Genomic DNA, 23466 nt, shown 5'->3' with positions numbered 1-23466 from the left:
AGCAAGCCCAAATCTCAAGTGGGCCACACCATAGGAAATAGTGATGATTGATCATCAAAAATTTCTTATGGGCCACAAAAGCTTTGGATCTAGCTTATAATATTTTTGTTTTCCTTTCACCTATGTCAATTTGACCTTATCAACAGGTTAGATGGAAAATAAATATTACTGTGGACTTTACTAAGTTTTTAATAATATGTATTTATATCCGCTTCCATTTTGGGCCAACATCCTAAAGTGAGCTGAAACACAAATGGATAGCAAGTTATACAACACGTACATCAAAGTGGTTCTTAGGTCACAGGCTAACTTGACTGAATCGGATTCAGTCAAATAGCATCAACTGGACCAATCAATTCTCACCACATCAATTAGACTCTAGTCTTAAAAATGAGACTGATATGATCGTGTCGTGGGCCACGTGTAGAAATAAATGAACACTCTTAAGAACTTGACCAACGGTCTGTATAATTTATATGTATGTGGCCCACCTAATAATCGTTTATTCCGGTGTTCACGGCACGGTACTGCCTGATGGTGGGGTCTAGTCCTTCACTCGTGTTCCTCATTTCCACGTATGCGGCTGGGAAGTACTGTTAGAAGATGCAGTCGAGCGAGTACCAATATGCCATTTGTGCTTTTTGGGCAAGAGTCATGTTTGACACGGCAGTAGTAGCAAGCTCACTCTGGAAGTTGAGAGGTGTTCGTCAATCAACATCACCAGCTATGCGAGATGTACACGAGATATGAAAGTGTATTCGCGTTTTTAGCTTGAACAAGTGGGACCCACTCTTCAGTGATCAGACCGTTTGTCATGTTTGACACATTGTAGATGGACCATGGTGTGAAAACTTCTCAGATTTGGAAGATCCTAGGCCCCACACCTTGGCATTTTGTCTTTTTGGTGGGATGTTGGCTATTGATGGATGCATTATTTTTCAAAGGCGATCCATTTGCACTTAGGATAAGTAGATTAGGACTGACTTGGAAAGTGGATATTTGGGTCACCTGTGGGGCCCAAATAAAGCAATTGTCTGGATTTCACTGAACCATGGGTGCTAATTGCACAAAATGAAAAGTCTACCATAGAAGCCGCATAAATATATGTTTGGCCCAAAATGTGTTGGAGCTGATATAGATGATCTTAGCCATAGAACTTGATGACCATCAAGGTTGACGTAGGATTATATCATAATTAATGCATGAGAATATCATAGTTTATATGTATATGTACATGAGTTAAATGAGAGAGGTTCATTATGCAGGGAAGGACGTGAGGTTAAGCACCGACTTCCTCAAGAAGATAACTATTCCAATTTCACGGAACTTCTTCTCTGAACTCTTTACAGAGACTTCTCGAATCCACAAGGAAAAAAATAGAAATAAATTCTTATAAATTTGAAATTAATTAATGAATAATAAAAAAACAAGTTCGCAACCCTTTAAATAGGGGTACTAAGCAATGGGAGAGAAATCAAAATCAAACTACGCCTAAAACTCTTAGAATTCACGATTTACTATAAATAGAAACTTATTATTTATAGACGGTCATGATGTATATTAGTACACAAGGTTTTCGGTGAAAAATAATATCTTATTTGGCTTGACCAAGTTGTTCTCCTAATTTTTCTAAGCTCTTTTTGCGTTGGGCGCAACTCCTAAAGCCCAACGGATGAAGAGTTATAATCAAACTAAAACATACTATTTATAGTAAAAACAGAATTAAAATAGGGAAACGACTATCGATCTGGCAGTATTTCGCAAATCCGGTTTGCGCAACCCGACATAATGGGATTGGTTGGCTAAAGTAGCTCGTTTTACTCTAAAATCATATATTTTATGTTCGATAACTCATTTTGGATTGCGAGATATGCCTGATTTTAAGTCCAACGGTACAGATCACTTTTGTCATCGACCGGGCCTTTTTTTATCCATATTGGCCATATAACTGTCCGCAACCCTCTCTACACCAATTCATCTACTTATCTTTAAAAAATTGAGATTAAATATAATGGTTAATTATTGACTAATGGAGAGCTATGGTCGACTTTTAACTACTTCATAGTTTTTATGATGAACATGTGATTATTACTTTGTTTGTAGCCATTTGTATGAGGAGACTAATGACAAGTTAAGATGGAAGATTTTGATACGGCTTTACCATATCCTATATGGAAGTGTGAATGTGAAATGAATATTTGATTTTGTTGGACTTTTTGAGCACTTGTATTAGTGGGTTGATATAAGTCATGAGTCTTGGGACCCATTTGCTTGGACTAATATTCGACTTTATGATGCATTGAAACTTATTAATCTTAAGACACGAAGAATTGTGAACGTTGCGATTTTAGTTATAGTTAGACGTGTGTCGGTGCTCTTTTAATTACAAAACTACCATGTAACCTATTATTAGACTTTATGATACATTGAAACTTGTTGATCTGTAGTCATTTGTAATTTTGAGTGTTAGGATTTTGATGTTTTTTCCTTTTAATTATTATTGCCTTCACCAATGGACATCCACCCAAAAACTCTCAAATTCAAATGGTGGCCCATGTGATGGTTGGATCAGGATAATTTTTGTGCATCCATCTTTCTTGACTGGGCAACCTTCCATATGAGTCGAATCCTTAGAAAACCGCAATGGGCCACACAAACATAGCAGTAGAAAATGCTGGTTCCTACAAAAATTGGAGAGGATCCAGCAAAACCCAGTTATCTCTCTGAATCAGGTTATTAAAAGGGTTGTTAAACCATCCAGACTTTTTAGAGGCCGTTTGGTAGACACTTAAAAATAAGCTCATCTCATTTTAGTTAATTATAATAATGTATTAGATATTATATATATATTTCATGAAGATTGAAAATCATCTTGATGACAGATAGTCATAATCTCTAATATATAATTACAATTAGTTAAAATGAGATTAACTCATTTTTCCGCATATGCCAAACAGTCCCTTTTACTGTTTTAAATACCATATACGTTGATATTAATGGGTGGGACAAACCCTCCAGGAATTTGACCCTCCCCGTCATAATTCCTACTCGGGCTAGACTCCAATGCCTGTCGGATCTGGTTGGGTATAAAATTTCAGTCCAGATTAATAATCCAGCTAGACTTGGTCAAACTAGCCATGTCTGGTGATCGAGCCTGTTGTTTTGGTGGGCCACTCAAGAGGATTAAAGTCTGGTAGCCATCCGATCAGGAGCCCACTAAAGGGGACGGTTAGTGGCTCAGATCAGTGGTTAATATTCATCCAGCAAAACAGGCAGCGGCTGGATGGTCGGAGTTGTCCGGTCGCTCTGAGTTTTGGCCTATGGCCAATTCACATGGTGGCCCACAAGTTGCCACGTGTACCGTCAAGTGAGAACTGCAACTTAGTTTCTATCCAACGGCCTGCATACTACCATCCGCCGATCTTGTGGAAATTCAAGACCATCTACGTGTGTTGGACGTGTCCTGCCCCTGCCTGGAAGACGCGGTCCACGCAGGGGCTCTGTGGGGCTCAATGTGATGTATACGTTTCATCCACGCCGTCCATCTATTGCTTCAGATCATTTTAGGTCATGAACTAAAAAGCGGATCCAAAACTCAAGTGGACCACACCACAGGAAGAAGTAGCAATAATGACGCCCACCGTTGAAACCTTCCTAGGGCCCAAAGCGATGTTTGTTTTCCATCCAACCTGTTGATAAGGTCACATCTGGATGGATGAAGGGAAAACACAAACATAAGCTTGATCGAAACTTCTGCGTCTCTGAAGAAATTTTTAACAGTGACCGTTCAATCCCCAATGCGTGGCTCAATTGAACTTTGCATCTACTTAATTTTTTGACTCATACTTTAAGATAAACTGATAAAATGAATGGACTGTGTGGATATAACACGTACATCAAGGTGGCCCCATAGAGCCCCTTCTTGGACCGAGTCCGTCTAGGCAGGGACAGTACGCAAGCCGCGTACGTTCCAGCTGCCCACACCACATGTGTACGAATCCAGCTGTACAAATTTAGCGGGAAATCGGATTGCCTACTGACTTATTGAGTAAACTCTGTTGGGCCCACCGTGAATATACGTGTTATATCCACGCTGTTCATCCGTTCTTCTAGTTCAATTCTCGATCCGGGCCTTCCACGCCACACACGTTCGGGATTCTAGTACCACTCGAACACAAGCTTTGTAGGTGGCGCTAGAATGGTATCCGAGAGGTTTGCTAATTCCACACTGGTGTGGGAGTGCATACATCCGCACGTAGGTGCATTAGCGGTATTGTGCACGCGTGTGAGATCTGAGCTTTCCATCATGTGAGCTACACTGGGCGCGCGGCAGCAGTATATCTAAACAAATGAATGGCCAGAAAATTTTTTTTTTAATTAAATGTCTAATTTAGTTTGTACGGTGTGGCCCACATCGTTAGTGAATTTTTTATTTTCCAACAATATGAAAAGCTTAAATATCATACACGTGTTTCATATTTGCATGTGTACCCGCGTGTGGATACGTACGGCTATACAAGCAAACCTTGGTATCCAAAACGCGGGGAGAGAAAAACGCCAGGGAAGAAATTGAAAGGAGGTACCAAAAGTTACCTGAACTCTATCCGTAGCGTCACGTGATGATTCGGGCGGCTCATTTTATAAGGTCCACCGTGGTTAGATGGGTTAGATGGAAGAAAACCCTCAACCAATCAGCAAGAACTCGAGTTAGAAACAACAGGGGGTTGTAAAAAAAATTTTAAAAAAATTTATAACACAGGCACACACACACCGCCACACATAGCAGTATACATCGAGTCAAACCGAGTCGAGCTGGCCTATGCTCAACTCGGCTTGGCCACTGGCTGACCTTAGGTCGAACTCGGCTCGGTTTGGTCCTCGAGCGTAACTAGTCAGCTTGGCCCAGTTCAGTCAACAACTCGGGCTAGCTCAAGTCGAGTTCGATCCAAGATCGAGCCGAGTTCGCTATTGGCATTTCCATAAACACCCGGACCATACCTTCAAAACCCATTTGTATGTGAAACAGAAGCAATGGTTTTATAGGTGTTTTATCAAACACCTTCTAAGCAACATAAAAATCAAGAAAAATTAGTATTTGTTTTATGTACATACCTTCCTTGCCACCAGCCACACTTCGTTGAGTCATTTTATCAAACACTTGGTGAGCAACATCAATGGAAAAGTAACTGAGTCACTGAATTGGTTCGATTTGAGCTGGATTTGATCTAAGTCGAGCCAAGCTAGGGCCTACTCGAACTCAGCTCGAACGCATTTTTGAGCTAAAAAAATCAACTCGCCTCGGCTCAAACTTAACTTCGAACCAAGTCAAATCAAGCTTTTTCAAGTCGAGTCGAGTGAGCTAACCAAGCTAGCTCGGTTCGTGTACGCCCCTAACCACACACTCACACTGTAGTGGAATTTCGCCACCTATGGATACTCGAACCCTTGACCGGATGTTTACACTCCTTATAGTCTACCACCGAAGCAAGAGCACCGAGGACCACTGTATAATTCTACAGTGAGGATCTTTAATCAAACATTCATCACGCCTCATGGCTTGCATAGATTAGAAACTAGTGGATAATGATATGGTGAAGTAGAGGGGATACAACCCTTCGACAATCGGAAGCTAGGTGGGCCCACCACGATGTTTGTAAGAAATTTACCGGTCCAATCATTTTTCTAGCTAACATTGAGCCAAGACTAAGAAAAATCCAAAACTCAAATAGGCCATGTGACAGAAAAAGTAAGAAGCCAATCGAACCTCCTATAAAAGTCATTCTCGAGTTAAAAACACAAAAAATACTAAGCTGATCTAAAATTCTATTTCTCACCACTGTTTGGACGGACGAATTAGATGGGATTACTCGATCCCATCCTTGTAACCCACGCGCGTGTTTGGGCCGTGGATTTGCATCGAACAACCATAACCCAAGGTTATAAGGTGGTATTCAACAAGACGCCTGGGAAACAACGAAGTCCCATCCCGTCTTCATCTAGCCCTGTCCGTCATTAAGATGAGTGATTCGAAGAGATTTTTTTCATCCCGCTCATCCACATACAGATGGAGATTAAGCCCTCACAGGTGCCCGCTCATCCACATACAGACAGAGATGTAAGGCTGCAGTGGACCACACAGATGTTTGGAAGCAGAACAAATATAAGCTTGATTCAAAACGGTTGATGGAACTCATGGACAGAGCACTGTTTTTTCCCTTCATCCAAAACAAAGATCAGCTTGATCCAACCATTTTTTTCCACCGGACCCATAGAGCATCGACCACCAACCATTAGCTGGCGTCACAGGGAGTAGCCAATCCGTTTCCTTTGGAAGTAGGGTACCGCAGCCGGTGGAAAAAACGGTTGATGTATATGCTTAATCCCATGCGTTCCCAAACACTCCCCGTGTTAGAGTTGCAGGATGGTCACATCCCATCTGCCATCCCAAACAGATTTTTCAGTTCATCTCGGGATAATCCGATTCATTCGAATAAGCTTCGAACAACGTCCCGGGACTTGGCAAACCGGTGGAACTCATGGGCAACCACTGACAACTGCCATCATAACCTTAAATCATATACCATCCCTTCTAATCCCGATCAATCCGCCCAGCCAAACAAGCCCTTAAGAATTGATGCTAAATTCTTATCACATCCTGTTATTTTTGTCTTATTTTTGAACTCATGTCTTATAATGAGTGGAAAAATATGGATGGAAGAAGAGAATTTCAAATCCCATCTACTTCTCACGGCAAAATTTCTAACTCTCGATTTGCCCAACATAAAAAAGGATGCATATTATAGAGTCACCTGCCCACCATGATGTATGTATTTAATTTGGATTTTTATTCATTTTTCCTAATTGTTTAGAGCTTGTTTGGATTACAAATATTGAATTTTATCTCTATTATATTAAACTATTTTAATTTGACTTTTATATATTTGGATACAAAATGATATACTTATAATGATTGCAGTTGATCTTTACTAAAATGCATAGCAATATAGAAAATATTATTTATTTTATTTGAATTAGAGGTTTTCAATAAAATACAATGTAAAACTTATGATGATTGTTCATTCCTTTATTTCTTTCTTTTACAATTATAATTGATTATTGAATTATATGTCATTTTACATCTTTAAATAAACATTCTAAATTTATAATAATTATTCTTTTACATCCTCTATTACAAAAAATTACAATCAAACATGCCCTTAAAATATAAGCTGAAAAATAAGACAAATTCAAAGCTTAATTAAACCAGATGAAATGGTTAGAGTTAAGCATTACTTCTGAAAACTTCTCGAGGCCATGAAAGTTTTACATCAATCCTATATTTATGTTTTTCCTTCATCCATACTTCTATCGCTTCGTAAACATGTTGGACGGCTTTAAAAAAGTTCCAATAGTGGGTGTTATTATCTATACTCTTTCTGTGGTGTGGTCTTCCTAGCTTTTTATACAAGTGGAAAACTATGGCCCCCACTTGTTTTCTGGTTTCTGTCTTGAAATAATATATAGGAAGCGGATTGGCTGGTGTACCACACACCAACTATATAGCTGCTGGAGGTATGTGTCATGCGAAGACGAGAATCGACACTCCTTGAGCTCCGAGTTGTACGAACAATTCAAAGGACATCAAAGTTACATGGGCCTTAAAGTAATGTATTTATTATATCTACACTGTTCATCTATTTTTAGATATCTTTTAGAGCATTAATCAAAAAATGAATTATATCCAAAGATCATCTGGACCACACCACAAATAGTGGCAGAAATAATGATTTTCACCGTTAACGTTTATTTTCCATCCAATCGGTTCATAAGGTCACAAAGACCGAAATGAAGAGAAAAAACAAATTTCATATTGATCTAAAACTTTCGAGACTCTATAAAGGATTTCAATGGTAGAAGTTCAATATCCCATTGCTTTTTTCAATGTGGTCCACTTGATAGTTAGATTTATCTTATTTTTCGTCTCACACCTTAAGATAATCGCATCAAATGGATGGACCGTTTGGATAAAACACACCTCATGATCAGAGCCACGGAACTTGCCAGCGTCAGGTGTAAGGTACACCAGCCAATCGGCTTCCGAAATAATATGGTAAAATGGATGAAAGGCAGAGATAAAACATGTAAAAAACAGTGGGCCCCACAGAATCGGTTCACCTGTTCTCCAGGGAATGCCCGTCCGGGCAGAAGGGAGGCAGGGTGGGTCACCCTCTAACCACCCCTCCACCGTACTTATGGTAGCGTGGACATCGTGGTTGACGATAGAGCGTACTTCAATGAAATAGTACCTCACACGTGTCAGATATCCAATGGTTGAAGAGATAGGTCCGCCATGTGAGTGTGTTGAGTGCAAGTCTTGTCAAGATACGGCGAAGCAGGACCACGATCTGGGGACCATCGGCTCCGTGTGAGACCTAGACACCTAGTCGCATACTTCCAAAACAAACCTTTCCAAAGGCTAAATTACATAAATACCCTCAAATACGATGCACCGTAAATACACGTAGGCACCCTGCTTGAGGCGGCTGGAGGGGTTATTCTACCCGCGCTGCATGTGGGGCCCACCAGAGTCTGTAGATGCCATCTAAGCCGTTTATCATAGTTGTCCTACCATCGAAAGTTGGATGCCATACATGGACGCTGAATGAGTTTATTCTAGTTGGACTTGAGATGAATTGCATTTTCAGAAAGTCACGTATAAGGGATCTAAACCATTTATCTGTAACTTATATCACGAATAAACACTTATAAAAAATCACAACCAGCAAGAGATCCTAAACAATATTGGAGAGTTTTTTTTTCCAACCGTTGGATTTTCAGGTTACGGCATTCATTAAAAGGGCCAAAGATGAGTGGTCCAGCTACTTTTCCTCAGTAAAAGAACGGTCTATGCATGGATCCTTTATAATGCTTCAAAAAGACTTACATTTTGAACGTGAGAAATGCTTGCATGCATACAGAACTTTGTAAAATATTGGAGGAGTTCCCTCAAAGATCTGGGATGCCAATCATGTGGTGATCTTGGCCGTTGATTTTGTCCGACAATGTAGGATGGGTCATAGCCCAGAGGTTGGACATCTCTAACCGTCCAGTCATAAACAGTTATTATGAGCTGTAATTGTACACTCCACTTACTTAGCTATTCCTTTCCTAAATTACTTAGGGCTTAGGGCTTTGTTTGGATTACCAATTACTATGATAATTGAAAGAAAAACGAAATATTTACATTTTCTTTTATCAATACGTTCAGACAATATTTGCATTTGACTGTCAATTACTTGCATTTCTTATGACATGTTTGGGAGCTTGGATTTTAATCCAAATCATAATTAAGGTGATTTTGAATCCTCAACTATATTTGGTTAAAATACATTGGATTGCAAATATATACATTGAATTTGATTAATTAAATCAATTTTATAGTTCAAGTGGTAGATGGAGTGAAAGATACCTCATTTCAACACTGAGGTCATGGTATTGATCCCTAGTGGGGGTGGCTAACTGTGAAGTGTCAATTGATAACGAGCGTGTGCTAACAAGCTAACAAAAATAAATAAAAATAAAAATAAAAATCAATTTTCATTTCTCAAATTAATATGCATGCTTGTGCATGTGTGTGACATTTGATAGAATAATTGTAATAAACTTATTGAAACATATAACTTGTCATAAGATAAAAAAAATTAAAAGCCTTGAGTGGGCCACGAATGTGAGGATCATACAAGCAACTCATCAATATTTTTTAACCATCCATTTAGATTTTTAATGTTTAGATGGTTCATATCATTCCATTGAAGTGATTTTAGTATCGTATCTTAAATTACTTTAGAGTATCTGTTGGAATATTTGGTTGAATTAAATAGACTATTAAAAATCGAGAACCAAAAAAAGAAAAATAAATTTTGAGAAAGAAGAACTTATTGAATTGAGTCGAGGCGTGACTGAGTCACTCGGCTTGAAATCGAATTTGCTCCTCTTGGACAGCGTCCCAAGTGCAACAGATTTCCAAAGCAATCGACCTCCAGGATACAACGACTATGACCCGGTCCCAGCGGTGCACTCACTGTACACGGGCTCGAACCACATGCAGTTTAATCCGAAAGTGCTGAGTTGACTCAGCGATGAACTCAGTAGAAAAATGCTTAAAACCGAATATCAGAGAGCGTTTTATTAGAGAAGAATTTTTCGTATATTTAAAACTGAAATCGGTTGTCTTTATATAGTCTCCGAAGTGGTGCATAAGTACCCTTTATAAAAAAGTTAAGTCCGTTGGGTTTAAACCCAACAGGTGTAACCAACCGGAAGGGACGCATCTCTCTGGTTTAAAACGAAAAAGCGCAAATGCGAGTACACTCCTGCACATACAGTCCTGTGAGTACCCATACACACACCCACGCGAGTACACACACCGCACCTGCACCCGCACCCGCGCCTGCGCCCAGCCCAGCCCGTCCCGTCCCGTCGTACATGCGCACACGGACACGCACACGCACACGGACTCGGACTCGGCTCGGCGCGCACGCGCGCGTGTGGTCAATGGCATAAATTAGAGCTATTGGCATATCCCCCCCACATGACCAAATTCACATGCCCCCTGAAAGGGACTCAAGCCCTAGGCAAAAAGACTATCTTATATACAAGATAGTTTACTATGTCAAATTCGATGTGGGACAAAACCCATAACTCAAAAGTACTATAACTTTTCAAAAAATGGAGGGAAATTACCAAAAATTTTAAAAATTCAAAATTTAATATTATTTTAAAACAAAATATAACAGTATCATCAACGTGCCATGTATTCAATAGATTAATAACCAAGCAAGAACTTTGTCACATGTGTGACTCTTAGACTAAAAAGTACTGTTCTTTTGGATATACAGAATCACAACATTTTATTGAAATTCCAAGACACAACAAAAGTATATTCAAAATACTTGTAATCCCATTTAACTCTATATTCAGGTTACCGATCATAAAAGGCAATTACTTGCGTTTAAAATACACTTGTTTACCTAAAAATCCAAGGTGCCCAACAACCCCTTGGGGTGACTTTTTTCATTACCCCAACGTAAAATCATTATATTTACACATAAATGTAATAGATTTTTATCATAATATTATAAAAAAGTGCAACAATTATCAATTACTTCCTTGCCTCTTTACCAAGACTCTTTGACATGACAGTATATCCTTTTTTTTTTCCTAGAGTCTAGGAGGAGGAAGAGCAAGGACGCGACAGTATATCTTCCTTTTAAGTACGAGGTAAGGGCGTATCTACATGGCTCCTCCTATGCAACTACAGTTTAAACTCGTAAATGTGGATTTATCTATACGCAACCTCCAGCTAAACGGGAAAAGCAAATGACATCAGCATTACATCATATCCTATGCTCGAGGGCATTTATGTCATGTAAATACTGGTTGCTGGCACTCAGTATTTTACACGTGGCATTTGTTTGACTCATTCAAACCAAATAATGGTAGTATGGATAAAATGGGGAAAAAAAAATAAAATCAATGGTTAAAATACAATAAGCCAATTTTCATCAATCAGTGGTTGAAAAAACTGCCAATCCATCTGATCTCTATGATTACATTATGCTAATTCCCATGATTTGAATGGTTTGGATTGATGGAAGCGCACCTTATGCGTGCAACAGCTGAGAGCATGTGTATGGTTAATCATATCCTTTTAGAAAATGGATTCGATGTGGAGTTCTCTCCTCTTAAAATTTGAAGTTCTTTTTATAAATCTAGACCGTTGATGCTTTTTATCTACATGACTTACAATCACCATTTAAGTTTTCTTTGCAAATGATGATCCATGTACATTAAAATCAAGAATTTGAACGGTTTGGATTATGATGAATATCTGTACGCAGGAGCATAGATATTCATGATCTGGCAGACTATTAACTTTTCCACAGTCAATGTCGGTCTCAGATAAGAGAGATGCCAAAGCCTCACAGCCTCTGACACGACTATGGTTGAAAAGTAGGCATTTCACATGCTTGGGATAGACTTTTTGTGAACCCCGGCCTTTCCTTGTCGCGTCGTATAGATCGTGATACAATCGCCTTTCCACGCCTATCGACCTTTATGGCTTTAATGCACGTTACATGGTGGGGCCCACCTATGATGTGAAGTTTGCCTTTTCTATTTCAAATAGTGGAAAGCATCGCACTTAATCATGTAAAAGCAGATGATCGTTGTGCTGTCTGATGCTCACATTTACAAGTCTGACCGAATCAACGGCAGAGAATGATAACACTTTGATACTCTGGCAGAGTACCATGGTTGATAGGCAGGGTCTTTGGAAACCGCATACTTTCACCCTAAGTAATTCACGTAAAAAAACTTTCTGAACTACTTTTGGAAGCGTCCCCGCCACAAAAAATTAGGTTAACTCATGATATGACACTCATATTGGTAGATAATTATTAAAGGGTTGAATGATAAAAACGTGTCTAAAATATCAAAAGCTATGATTATGCACCTAATCTGATTTTGGAACAGTGAGTTAGAAACACTGATTTTTACAATGTAGTCGGTTTAATTTGAGTTATATCTTGCCACGTGTACCATTTCTGAGTGCCCGTGCATCAAGCTGTCATATGTGGTTTGGTTTGAGTATCAAATAACTCCCCTTTTTTGTTTTATATGAAATAAATGTATGGCTTGGCTTAGCTTGGTTTGGCTTGGCTCGGTGGACTATATCTATATGACTCGTGCAGTTCAATCTTAGTCCATTTTCCGACACGTGCCAATGTAGCATAGGTACAGGATCAGAGCCGTTCATTGGATGGGCACGTTGGCATTGGCTCTAATCCATTTATAAAGGCATACCACAATTTAGAAAATCTATGGTCCTACCCGATCGTTCCAGTCGTCAGGTATGCCAATCTACAAAATAATTTTACTGCTGAAAATACTTTACAGAAGCTTTCTTAACCGTGAAATTTCTCCTGACATTGTGGCCCATCTACTGAACGGACCAAATTTATTTTTGGGAGAGAACATTTACATGGTCAGAACCTCATTATGGATGGTTTGGATACAGCATCTGTCAGCCACGCTAGTATAAGTGGTGGCGTGTGGATTGGCCACTTTGTACATGTCGGCTTATCAAAGCTCTAACGATTAAACATCTGGATGTGATGAACTGTCAGCATGAATTCATAGACATGAGCCCCACCAGATATTGCCAGATCTGCCATGATCATTTATTGCCGACAATAAGATCCGTTCAAAGCGTCCGATAATAGTAACCAAAGTCACAAAAAGATAGGGATTGCATTGTGAAAATTAGATAATAGTCCACCAGCCCAAGTAGAGACCTGAACTGACGTGAATCTAATTTGAAAACATCGCAGCTAACACGTTTGAAAGTGGCCGAATGATCTGGACCACAGGGTTTGATCTAAATGAATTAGATTTGTTAATGATGCATGTTGCATCCAAAAAATAATAGTAACCGAGGCATGATTACTGTTGTGCATCTCTATGTGGCCCACCATGATGAATGCATCAGATCTGTCCATGACACGCTATGCCACAGGGCAAAAATCTCAGCTTAATTGAAAACATGAGTGGGCCACACCACATGGAATAATTGGAGGGGACACTGAATTAATAAACCCTTCTAAACTGTTTTGTGGGGCCCACCTTGCCATGTATATGTTATCCAATCCCTTCATCGGGTGAAACCCACCAGGATGGAGGCACGTGTATGGGCACACACAAATATCGATTCAAAAAATCAAATGGGCCACCCCAAAATGAATGCAGAGATCTTGGGCATGGAAACGGATTGGCTACTCTCCCTGCCACCAGCCAATGGCTGGTGGTCGGTGCTCTGTGGACCCATTATGATGTATGTGTTTCATCCATGCCGTTCATCTATTTTTCTAGATCATTTTATGGTATAAGACAAAAAGTGAGTTATATCCGAATCTCAAGTAGACCATATTATAGGAAACAGTGTTTGATTGAACGTCCACTATTAAAAACTTTTTGAGGGCCATAAAAGTTTGTTTTGGATGATCTTTGTTTTGGATCAAGCTGATCTTTGTTTTTCCCTTCATCTAGGTCTGTATGACTTAATCAACAGATTGGATGTCAAATAAACAGTACAGTGGACCTTAAGGAGAATTTTAATGGTGGATATCTAATCACTATTGTTTTCCTGTGGTGTGGTTCGCCTGAGATTTAGTTACCTCTCATTTTTGGAATGAAGCCTAAAATGATCTATAAAAATGGATGAACAGCATGGATGAAACAGATACATCATGGTAGGGCCCACAGAGCACCGACCAGCAGCCACGGGGCTAGTGGTAGGGGGAGTAGCCAATCCGTTTCCTTGGGCATGATTTTTCACTGTTCTGTCAAGTGTGGCCCACCTTAATTTGTGATTGGGTTGATATTTGAGCTCCAAGATGAACTTGAGGTGGTTCGTTTGATGGGCAAGAACGGATGTTATGAGCACATCACTGTGGGGTCCACAGAAGTCAACACTGATCGAATCCAAAAACCTTAAAAAGATTTGTAAATACTAAAAAAATCGATTTCTCATACTTCTTTGGATCGTTAGGTTTGACCTTAGACATAAAAGAATGGATGTTATTCCATCACATTCTTACAGCCCAATAAATTGCATCCAACCTAGGGTTTCATAAATGGGCCGTTAAAAAAATAGCAGCTGTCCACATTCAGGGATACCACGAGAATTTTCGTATTTGGACACATACACAGTGGGGCCCACCAAAATTCATGGTTTAGGGGGTTGCTGGAATATGGGCATAGTCAAAGGTTCCCATTAGCAATCTAATGAGTTTACGGTCTCATATCTAGGATGAGTTGATTTCCTTTTTTTTTTTTTTTTTAATAACTTTTGGGCCTCTCCGGTCTGCTTCCTAAAATACGAGAGGTCCTCTCATCTGGTTTAGGAACGAGGCCAGACCGCTGATACCGTCGAAATCAATGGGCAGTGGACGGTATAAGGCTATGTGCTAATGAAGCTAAGCTGACTAAGAGATGATATCGAGCACGTCATGGACACTTGTGTTTAAGATGAACTAGAGATGACTCGATCTGATGTAGAAGTGATCCATATCAGGATTCGTCAAAATCTTACAACATGTCTCGTAAACCAAAATGAATTACTCAACGTATCATATATAATTTTGGGGTCAGAGAAGCTACTTTAGCTAATTAACCCAGCATATCACTCCGATTTTATGAGATTCTTGAAAATTCATTTTATTTTTTGTTTTTACTATTTATATTATGTTTTAGTTTGATTATAAAATTTAATCCTTTGAGTGAGCTGTGTCCAACATAAAAAGTACACAGAAAAAAAATAGGTAAATAATATGTTAATACAAATAGGACATTTAGTATATTTGTGGTAAGTTGTGAATTTTTCAGTTAGAGTTTGATTTTGAAACTTCTTCTAATGTTTGATATCATTACTTAACTGGTTTTAAATTTATTTTTATCATCTATTAATCAAAATTTCAATTTATTAAAATTTATTTATATTATTGGAGGAGAAGATTATAAGTGAATTTGGAGTAGTTATCCTTGATGAAGATGGTGATCGACCTCATCACGTTCATCCATGTGTTAAGATCTGCTTGTTTTCGTAAGCTAGTCAACCTTTCATGTCGGTCCCATCTTATGCACGGCTCAGATTTGCGAGAAACGTGAGACGCTGGAAGGAATGACAGGTGTTGAAAGGGAACTTATCCTTCATCTATGCGAAAGGTACTCTCGGTAGGCGATGTACATAAGCGAGTCGAGCCGAGCCGAGCCGAGCGGAGCTCATTTAATTGTATATCTCAGAGACGAGAAGGGGCGAAGAATCCGGATCCGAATTGAACAATAAAACCGTCCCCACTGTTTGTGGGGCCCATAGAACTGTATATATGCGATCTAATCCATTCATAACATACACCCTACTAGGATGAAAGGAAGAAAAAAAAATTCAAGCCATTCAAACATCCATTTCGGCCACGTCAGGTGATTTTAGATGGCCTCACCTTGATTCGACATGATTCAATGATATCTTCACCACATAAGTTTTATATCATCTCATTTTTGGTATGTATGGTGAGAATGAAATGAAGAGAACGATCAACGGTTTAGATTGGATGAAAAATTGACATGGACCAGACATCATTCCAGTACCGCCTCAAGTTGTAGTGTTAGCGGCACCATGTACACGCGCCTCCTTGTATCTTGTTGGGAGTTATTTAATACCCCGGCTGTTTCTGACGCTTGATACGCATGCACTTATAAATAGTGCACCCGGCATATATTATCGGCTAAATCACGTAAATCACTATTTCTAAGTTATACAATAAGGGCCTGTTTGGCTGGGCGAATCCTATGGGACTAGGAGAGATGGGATGGATATTAAGGTAATGATGGTGGTGTCAATGGATTGGTTTAAGATCCATGGGATTGCTATATCCCGGGACAAGTTCATTGGGTCTGCTTGTCACACAAGCATATCCCAGGATTTTACCTTCCAATTTGTTCAACCAAGGGATGGGATTAATTTTAAGGTAAAGATGGTAATGTCCATGGGATTGCTTATATCTCGGGACAAGTTCATCGGGTTTGTTTGGCTAATCATGCATATCCCAGAATATGGCGATCCCATCCCTCTTAATACCATGGGACTGGTCCAGCCAAACAGGCCCTAAAACTTAGATTGGTTTTACAACCATAACCTCTGACTAGTACACAACTTTTTATTGAAATAAGACTACTGGGAATTTTTCCTTTTTAAGTGTCCAATAAATGTCCACAAATCTGATAATTAACTAATAAATAAGCATAATTTCTAATTTATATTACAATATAAATTCTTGTTTATAAATCTAATAGTTTAATTTTAATTACATGTTGGCGACTTATGCAGTTTCAAAGTAAGCCCGAGGATCATCCGCCACACTCTGTCAGAGTATCCTTTTTCTCACATCCAATTTATGCAGAGAAGACACGCGGCTAAGGAAATTAAAGGAGTGCTCACAGACAGCTGCTGGGAATAACAAAGTAGAAAAGTAGCTTTATGGATTCAATGTGGAAAAGGCATTCATGGACGCGGATTTCTTTAGCAGGAAGTTACTAAGCTTGAAACTTAGGTGGGGCCCACCGTGATGTTTTTCAGAAATCCACTACTTCCATCCGTTTTTTGAGCTCATTTTAGTACATGAAACTAAAATTGAGAAAGATACAATTCTCAAGTTGGCCGTACTAAAGGAAAAGGTGGTTAGGAAAATTTTTACCGTTAAAACCTCCCTAGGTTATATGGATTAATGTTTACATATCATCCATACCGTTAGTAACATCATTTGTACTGAGATGAACTGAAAACACAAATAATAGCATTATTCAAAACTTTTTTTGGCCCCACGAATATTTCAACTGTGGACGTTCAATTATCACGTTTTCGATCCACTTAAGCATTGGATACGGTTCATTTTTGGCCTCATGTCATAAAATGAACTCAAAAAACGGATGGACGGAGAGGATTTCTCACAAATATGACAATGGCCCCACCTGGGTTCCCAGCGCAGTCGCAGGTCCGGTCATCCACAGCAAAAGCGTACAGACATGGGTCCACGCGGAGTAGAATAGGCGGAGGGAGAGGAGATCTCACACGGTAGAACTGAAAGATACGGGAGTATGATAGGTCCATCTCTCAAGAGTACACGTGGCATTGTAATGTCACAATCAAGTCAGTCTTTCTAAGTGGGGCCCACAATGGATGGTTTAATTTTCAAAATTATTTCAATGATTGAATTTATCTGTTACGAGTTTTTCTTCAGTTTTACTCACTGAATTTTTTTTACCGGTTTCCACCGTCTTGTGTTTTTTTTAAAGACAACCGATCAGACGGATGAGATTGTGACATCTCTGTTATCGTCCGTACCGTAGGAAACTTGATGGACGGTTCCAGTTAGTATGGCTTGATGCGTGTGATGTGGTGAGGTAGGTTTGCTGGACGCGGATTGGCTACTCCCCCTGACACCAGCCAATGGCTGGTGGTCGGTGCTCCGTGGGACCCACCATGATGTATGTATTTCATCCATGCCGTCCATCTATTTTTACGGATCATTTTACGGTATGAGACGAAAGATGAGGTATATCCCAATCTTAAGTGGACCACATTACATGAAACAGTGTTGAATGAGCGTAGACCATTAAAAAACATTTTGTGGCCATAAAAGTTTCGGATCAAGATGATTTTTGTTTTTTCCCTTCATCTGGGCCTGTATGACCTAATCAAAATATTAGATGTCAAATAAACAGTACAGTGGGCCTTAGGAGGATTTTAATGATGGATATCCAACCACTGTTGTTTTCATGTGGTGTGGTCCACTGAGATTTATATGCCTCTCGTTTTTGGGATCAAACCATAAAATGATCTGTAAAAATGGATGAACGAAATGGATGAAACACATACATCATGGTGGGGCCCACAGAGCACCGACCATCAGCCCCGGGGCTAGTGTCAGGGGGAGTAGCCAATCCGTTTCCGGTTTGCTGCATACCACGAAGATGGAGCTGGAGGAAACGAAGACCATATCAAAACGCGGGAAGCTTCGCAGATCATAAAACACCTGTTTTTCACATCGACAGCGTGACAGCCTCCGGACTGTTTAAAATGACCAAAGTGCCCTTGGAAGGACGGATTTAAATGTAAATGGGAATTAACGTGACTAGAAGGTCTGTGGGGCCCACCAAGATGTACGCGTTTCAGACACTTCGTCAACCAGTTTCACGAGCTCTGGCTAGGATGTCAGCCGAAAATGATTTGGATTCAAAGCTCAACTGGGTGACACCCAGATCCATAGCTGAAGCGGTGGACTGAGTGAAAGATAACTCGTTTCAACACCGAGGTCTTGGTATGGACTCCCGGTGGAGGTGGCCAACAGTTAAGTGTGAACTGACAATGGGTGTACTAACAAGCTGGCAAAAAAAAAAAAAACTCAGTTGGGACATGAGAAATAATGGACTGAACAACCAACATTAAACCATGGTCTAACTTTTCCTATTCCAACCGTCCATTGTATGCCCATTAGTCACTTGTTCAGGAGTGATTATTTTCTACCAGCTATCTATATCAGGCCACAACTTTGGATTGTTTACTTCCAAGACGTTGATCCCTTTGTAACCTTGTTGCAGGAATTCCCTGTAATCAGCTATATGATTTCTATTGTGATGTTTGTGTTATATATACTTAATTCATTTGTTTTGCCTTTTCACTTAGGATAAGTTACTAATGTCTCAAGTATCTTATTTGAGTTTTTACTTATTAAGTGGATAAATGTATTTGGTAAAAAACACGTACTTATCAATTTGATCCAAGTTAATCTCTCTCGATTCTCTTTTCAATAATTTTATATATATATATATATATATTAAAAAGCTTTTTAAAAAAAGTAACTAAAAGGATTAAGTAATTTTAAGTAAAAAAGTTACTTATAACTAATAAAAAACCAAATATATTTATTTGAAATAACTTATTCATCTACTGCTCCAAGTAGAAAAAGTAGTTTATTTGGTTGTATCCAAACAGGCCCTTAATATCCAAAACTCAATGGCGGGCACCATAGGAATCCATGGTTAGAGATGATGTCTCTTGAAATCTTCCTGGGACTTGCATTATGTGCCATTTAACTCATTCATGGGGTGATTTCAATGTAGATAAAGGGAAAAGACAATGATTTGTTAGATCCACAACTTAATGATAGGTGTTGATGCAAAAATCTAATTCACCCTCTCTAAGCTTCTAGATCCAAGCACTTGTATAGATGAATGACAATGGAGACCCTAGTTATAATAGGGGACCCTTTGATGCCAAAGTCAAGCCAGAAATCTGAGTCTAAGTAGTGAGGATGAAGTTTCGGGTAAGAGTTTTGCGTACTTATCCCATTATATGAGATTCTTATTTATATTGTTTGATGGAACGTTGGAGTCCGCTAATCTCTGCACAATCTTAGCCATTAGGCGATAATTGCACATGCGGTGATGTTGTCAGTTATCCCATGATCGTGGCAGAACAGTTAATGTTATCGTGCGTTACTGGAGTGAGCTCGACTTTACTAACAGAACTTAGTTGGTCGACTCAAGACGAGCTAAACTGAGCTTTCCTGAGCCAAGCCTGGGCTATACTAAGTCGGCTGAGGCCGGCCTAGGCTGGAGTCATCAGGGCATGACCTGATCACTTACCTTGAAGATGGTTTGGACTGATCCATCTGAGCCTATATCATTCTAAGTCATGGCTCAAACCTATCTTGCTTGTTGGTTCCTTTTGGTGAAGTATCTCCGAAACAATCGCTCATCTGATTGAGCCGATTTTGAAGGTAGTTTGGCTAAGCCGTTCATAATTATAGCTAGGCCGAGCTAACCTGAAAGGTAGTCGGATCAGATTCTTCCATAACAATAGGTGTGTCTATTTTTTATTGTTTTAAGTCATATGACTCTCACTAAACTTTCACACCTACTTACATTTGGGCTCATATTCTAAAATAAGCTGGTGAAATAGGAGTGGATGGTCAAAGTAGATATGACACAAACACAATGGTGGGGCCAAGAGAACTTGTTCATGCATGCCCCAGTTTGAGGGGAGCAGATTAGGTGTGACCCTGCCTCACCCAATTCAAGGTGACCTGACCATGGGGTTCTCCGTGATGTGTGTATATATATGGTTGTCTATCTTTTTTTTTTTCACATCATTTTAGGGCATGAACGCAAATATGAAATAAATACAAAATCTCATGTGCAACGCACCATTAGAAACAGTAGTGATTAAAGGCTCGTCATTAAAAGCTTTCTAGAACTTACCTAATAAGGTCTTATGGACCTAGATGAAGGAAGGAAGGAAAAAACAAAAATCAACTTGATCTAAAACTTTTCGTGGCTCACGAATTTTTTTAATGATTAATCACCACGATTTTCTATCATTTCCTCTGGTGCAATCAACTTTGGATTTGAATCTACTTTATTTTTGGGATCATGTTATAAAATTGGCTGAAAAAACAGATAGACAGCATGGATATATAATACATACATCACAAGGTAGACCGACGGTCAGGGCCACATCGTGTTCGGTGAGGCCCGGCCGCACCTAACTTAAACCGGACTTGGTCCCCTTGGTAACTTCAAGCAGCCCCTGCAACCGTTCGGTAACATTCAGCTTTTGGAAAAGCCAAGCACCGCCAGAAGATGCAAGGCTAATTTCGGAAAGTAAAAATAAAAAATAAAAAGTGATCAAAGGAAAGAAAGGCGAAAGCACGAAATCATCGATCCAACTATAAATAGACGAGCGAGCAGAGGCAGAGAGAGGCAACACAAAAACTCTCAGATTCTCTGATAATACTCTCTCTGTGAGATTTCTATGCGCCTCTTTCGCAGTTTCCTCCAAAATTCTTCAATTTCCAAAAATATCCCCAATCACCACTCCCGACGTCCCCTCTCTCTTAGAGTCCCCATCTCATTTGCAGGATCCCTTCTCCTTAGACTCCGTTTCTCCTCCATCTGCTCATCCATCCGTTGATTTCATCGGATCTCAGATCCCGACCCTTCCTCTAATTCTCTCACTTTCTTGTTTTTCACTTACCCGATTTGCAGAAAGAAAAAAAAGAAGGATTTTTTAAAAAATATTTCAATTCCTTTTTCCCGCACATATATTTTTCTCCGTGCAATCTGCAATTTCTCTCAGAAAATTCTCTTTTTTTAGACAATAGGAAATGGCTGGAACTCTGGGAACCGGCTTGCCGTGTTACTTCTCCGGCGACATTGACATCCGTTCCTCCCTGTCGGAGATCCTGACGACGGGAGGAACCAACGCCTTGGATTCGATCTTCTCCCATTTCCCGCCAACGAATCCAGTCGCGGGTCACGTACTGGAGCCGTCAGGCTCTTCCGTCTATCTCTGGCAGAGAGATCTACTGCAGAAGTTCAGCGACGAAAACAGACCTAATGGCTCTGTCAGCTGCACGCCGTTAACCGTAACAGGGACATCTACGGCGTATAATAATACAGGTATAAATACAAGTAAGAGCAAGAAGCTGTACAGAGGAGTAAGGCAGAGGCATTGGGGGAAATGGGTGGCTGAGATTCGGCTACCGCAGAATCGGATGAGAGTGTGGCTGGGTACTTACAATACGGCGGAGGCGGCCGCATACGCTTATGATCGTGCGGCGTACAGGCTTCGGGGAGAATACGCCCGCCTGAATTTCCCACATCTAGGTGACAAGATCGACCCGAGCTTCGGCGACAGTGCCAAGCTTAATGCATTGAGATCATCCGTCGATGCGAAGATACAGTCAATTTGCCAGAAACTAAGGAAGGAGAAAGCGAAAGCGAAGGCAGCCAATGCTAGCAGAAGCAGCCAAAGCAGCTGCGCTATTTCTTCACCGTCTGATGATGGATGTCCGCGCAATGAAATGCCGCAGTCGTCACATGATGGGTGGTGTTGGGGTGGAGAATCATCGCCTTCTATGTCCAATGAAGGACAAGCAACTGCAGATCAGTTGGAGTCGCCGGAGGGATGTTGCAGGAGCAGTGAATCCTCACTGTCAGTTTCAATTGAGGGTCAGGCGATCATGGCCCACCCCGTATTCGATGAATGTTCTCTGGAGCGGATGCCGTCTTTCGACCCTGAACTGATCTGGGAAGTTCTGGCTAATTAGCACTCAGTTACTCAGACTGAGTCGTTCTGTCATGAGTACTGACTCATGGCCAATCAGACTCGACCAAGTCCGAGTTGACTCGGACGAATTGCACCCGAGTCCCCTAATTTGTAGAAGCGGGTGTGGTAGAGGGTATATAATGTTTAGGTGTTGAGTAGATTCCAATTGATTTCGATTGGATTTTGATCTGTTTGGCTAAACACAACCACTTGATGTGGTTGATTTTGGTTAGTTTCTTGTCTTGTGTTAGTATTGTCTTAGTTGAGGGTCTAAATTGCATCTTTGATTAGTTTTGATGCTGTTTGGAAAGATGTATATTGTATTATTGTAGTTGTTGTTTACATGAAAAATAAGATACATATGGTTGTTATGCAGCTTATGCTTTGTGAGAACCCCTGAATTTCTTTATCTATGACAGCCCTCTAATTGAATGGTTAGGATTGTTTAATAAATGTGACTGTGGTGTGTTGCCCTCCCATCTTCATACCCATCAGGTGAGCTCTCCGGATTTCAGACAAGTGTTCACGTTTTCCTTGGATATTAGGCATTCTACCATGAGATGCATGGCACACATGGGTGAGAGCCCAATATTACATCTGGTTGAAATCACATGAGTCAGGGGGTTCTTGCTCTGTCCAATTATTTGATCACATGTGTGCCTGTAAATACAGAGGAGTGGGCCTAAAATTGGGCTCTGGGCCTAGCCCCTTTTCTCTTCTGCTTGAGGAAGTTAAGACAA

General features: G+C 40.1%; 1 protein-coding gene across 1 annotated transcript; it reads left to right on the top strand.

The window, feature by feature from the left end:
• Positions 1 to 21371: 21371 nt before the first annotated feature.
• Positions 21372 to 23119, top strand: LOC131245135 (ethylene-responsive transcription factor ERF061-like). The gene has a single exon (XM_058244377.1). The coding sequence runs from the start codon at positions 21783 to 21785 to the stop codon at positions 22725 to 22727; it is 945 nt and encodes a 314-aa protein (XP_058100360.1). The 5' UTR covers positions 21372 to 21782; the 3' UTR covers positions 22728 to 23119.
• The last annotated feature ends 347 nt before the right edge of the window (positions 23120 to 23466 follow it).

Source organism: Magnolia sinica, chromosome 5 (assembly GCF_029962835.1).
Source record: "Magnolia sinica isolate HGM2019 chromosome 5, MsV1, whole genome shotgun sequence".
Taxonomy (NCBI): Eukaryota; Viridiplantae; Streptophyta; class Magnoliopsida; order Magnoliales; family Magnoliaceae; genus Magnolia; species Magnolia sinica.
Note: the sequence above shows the minus strand (reverse complement) of the source record. Positions and strands in the feature narration are given on the sequence as shown.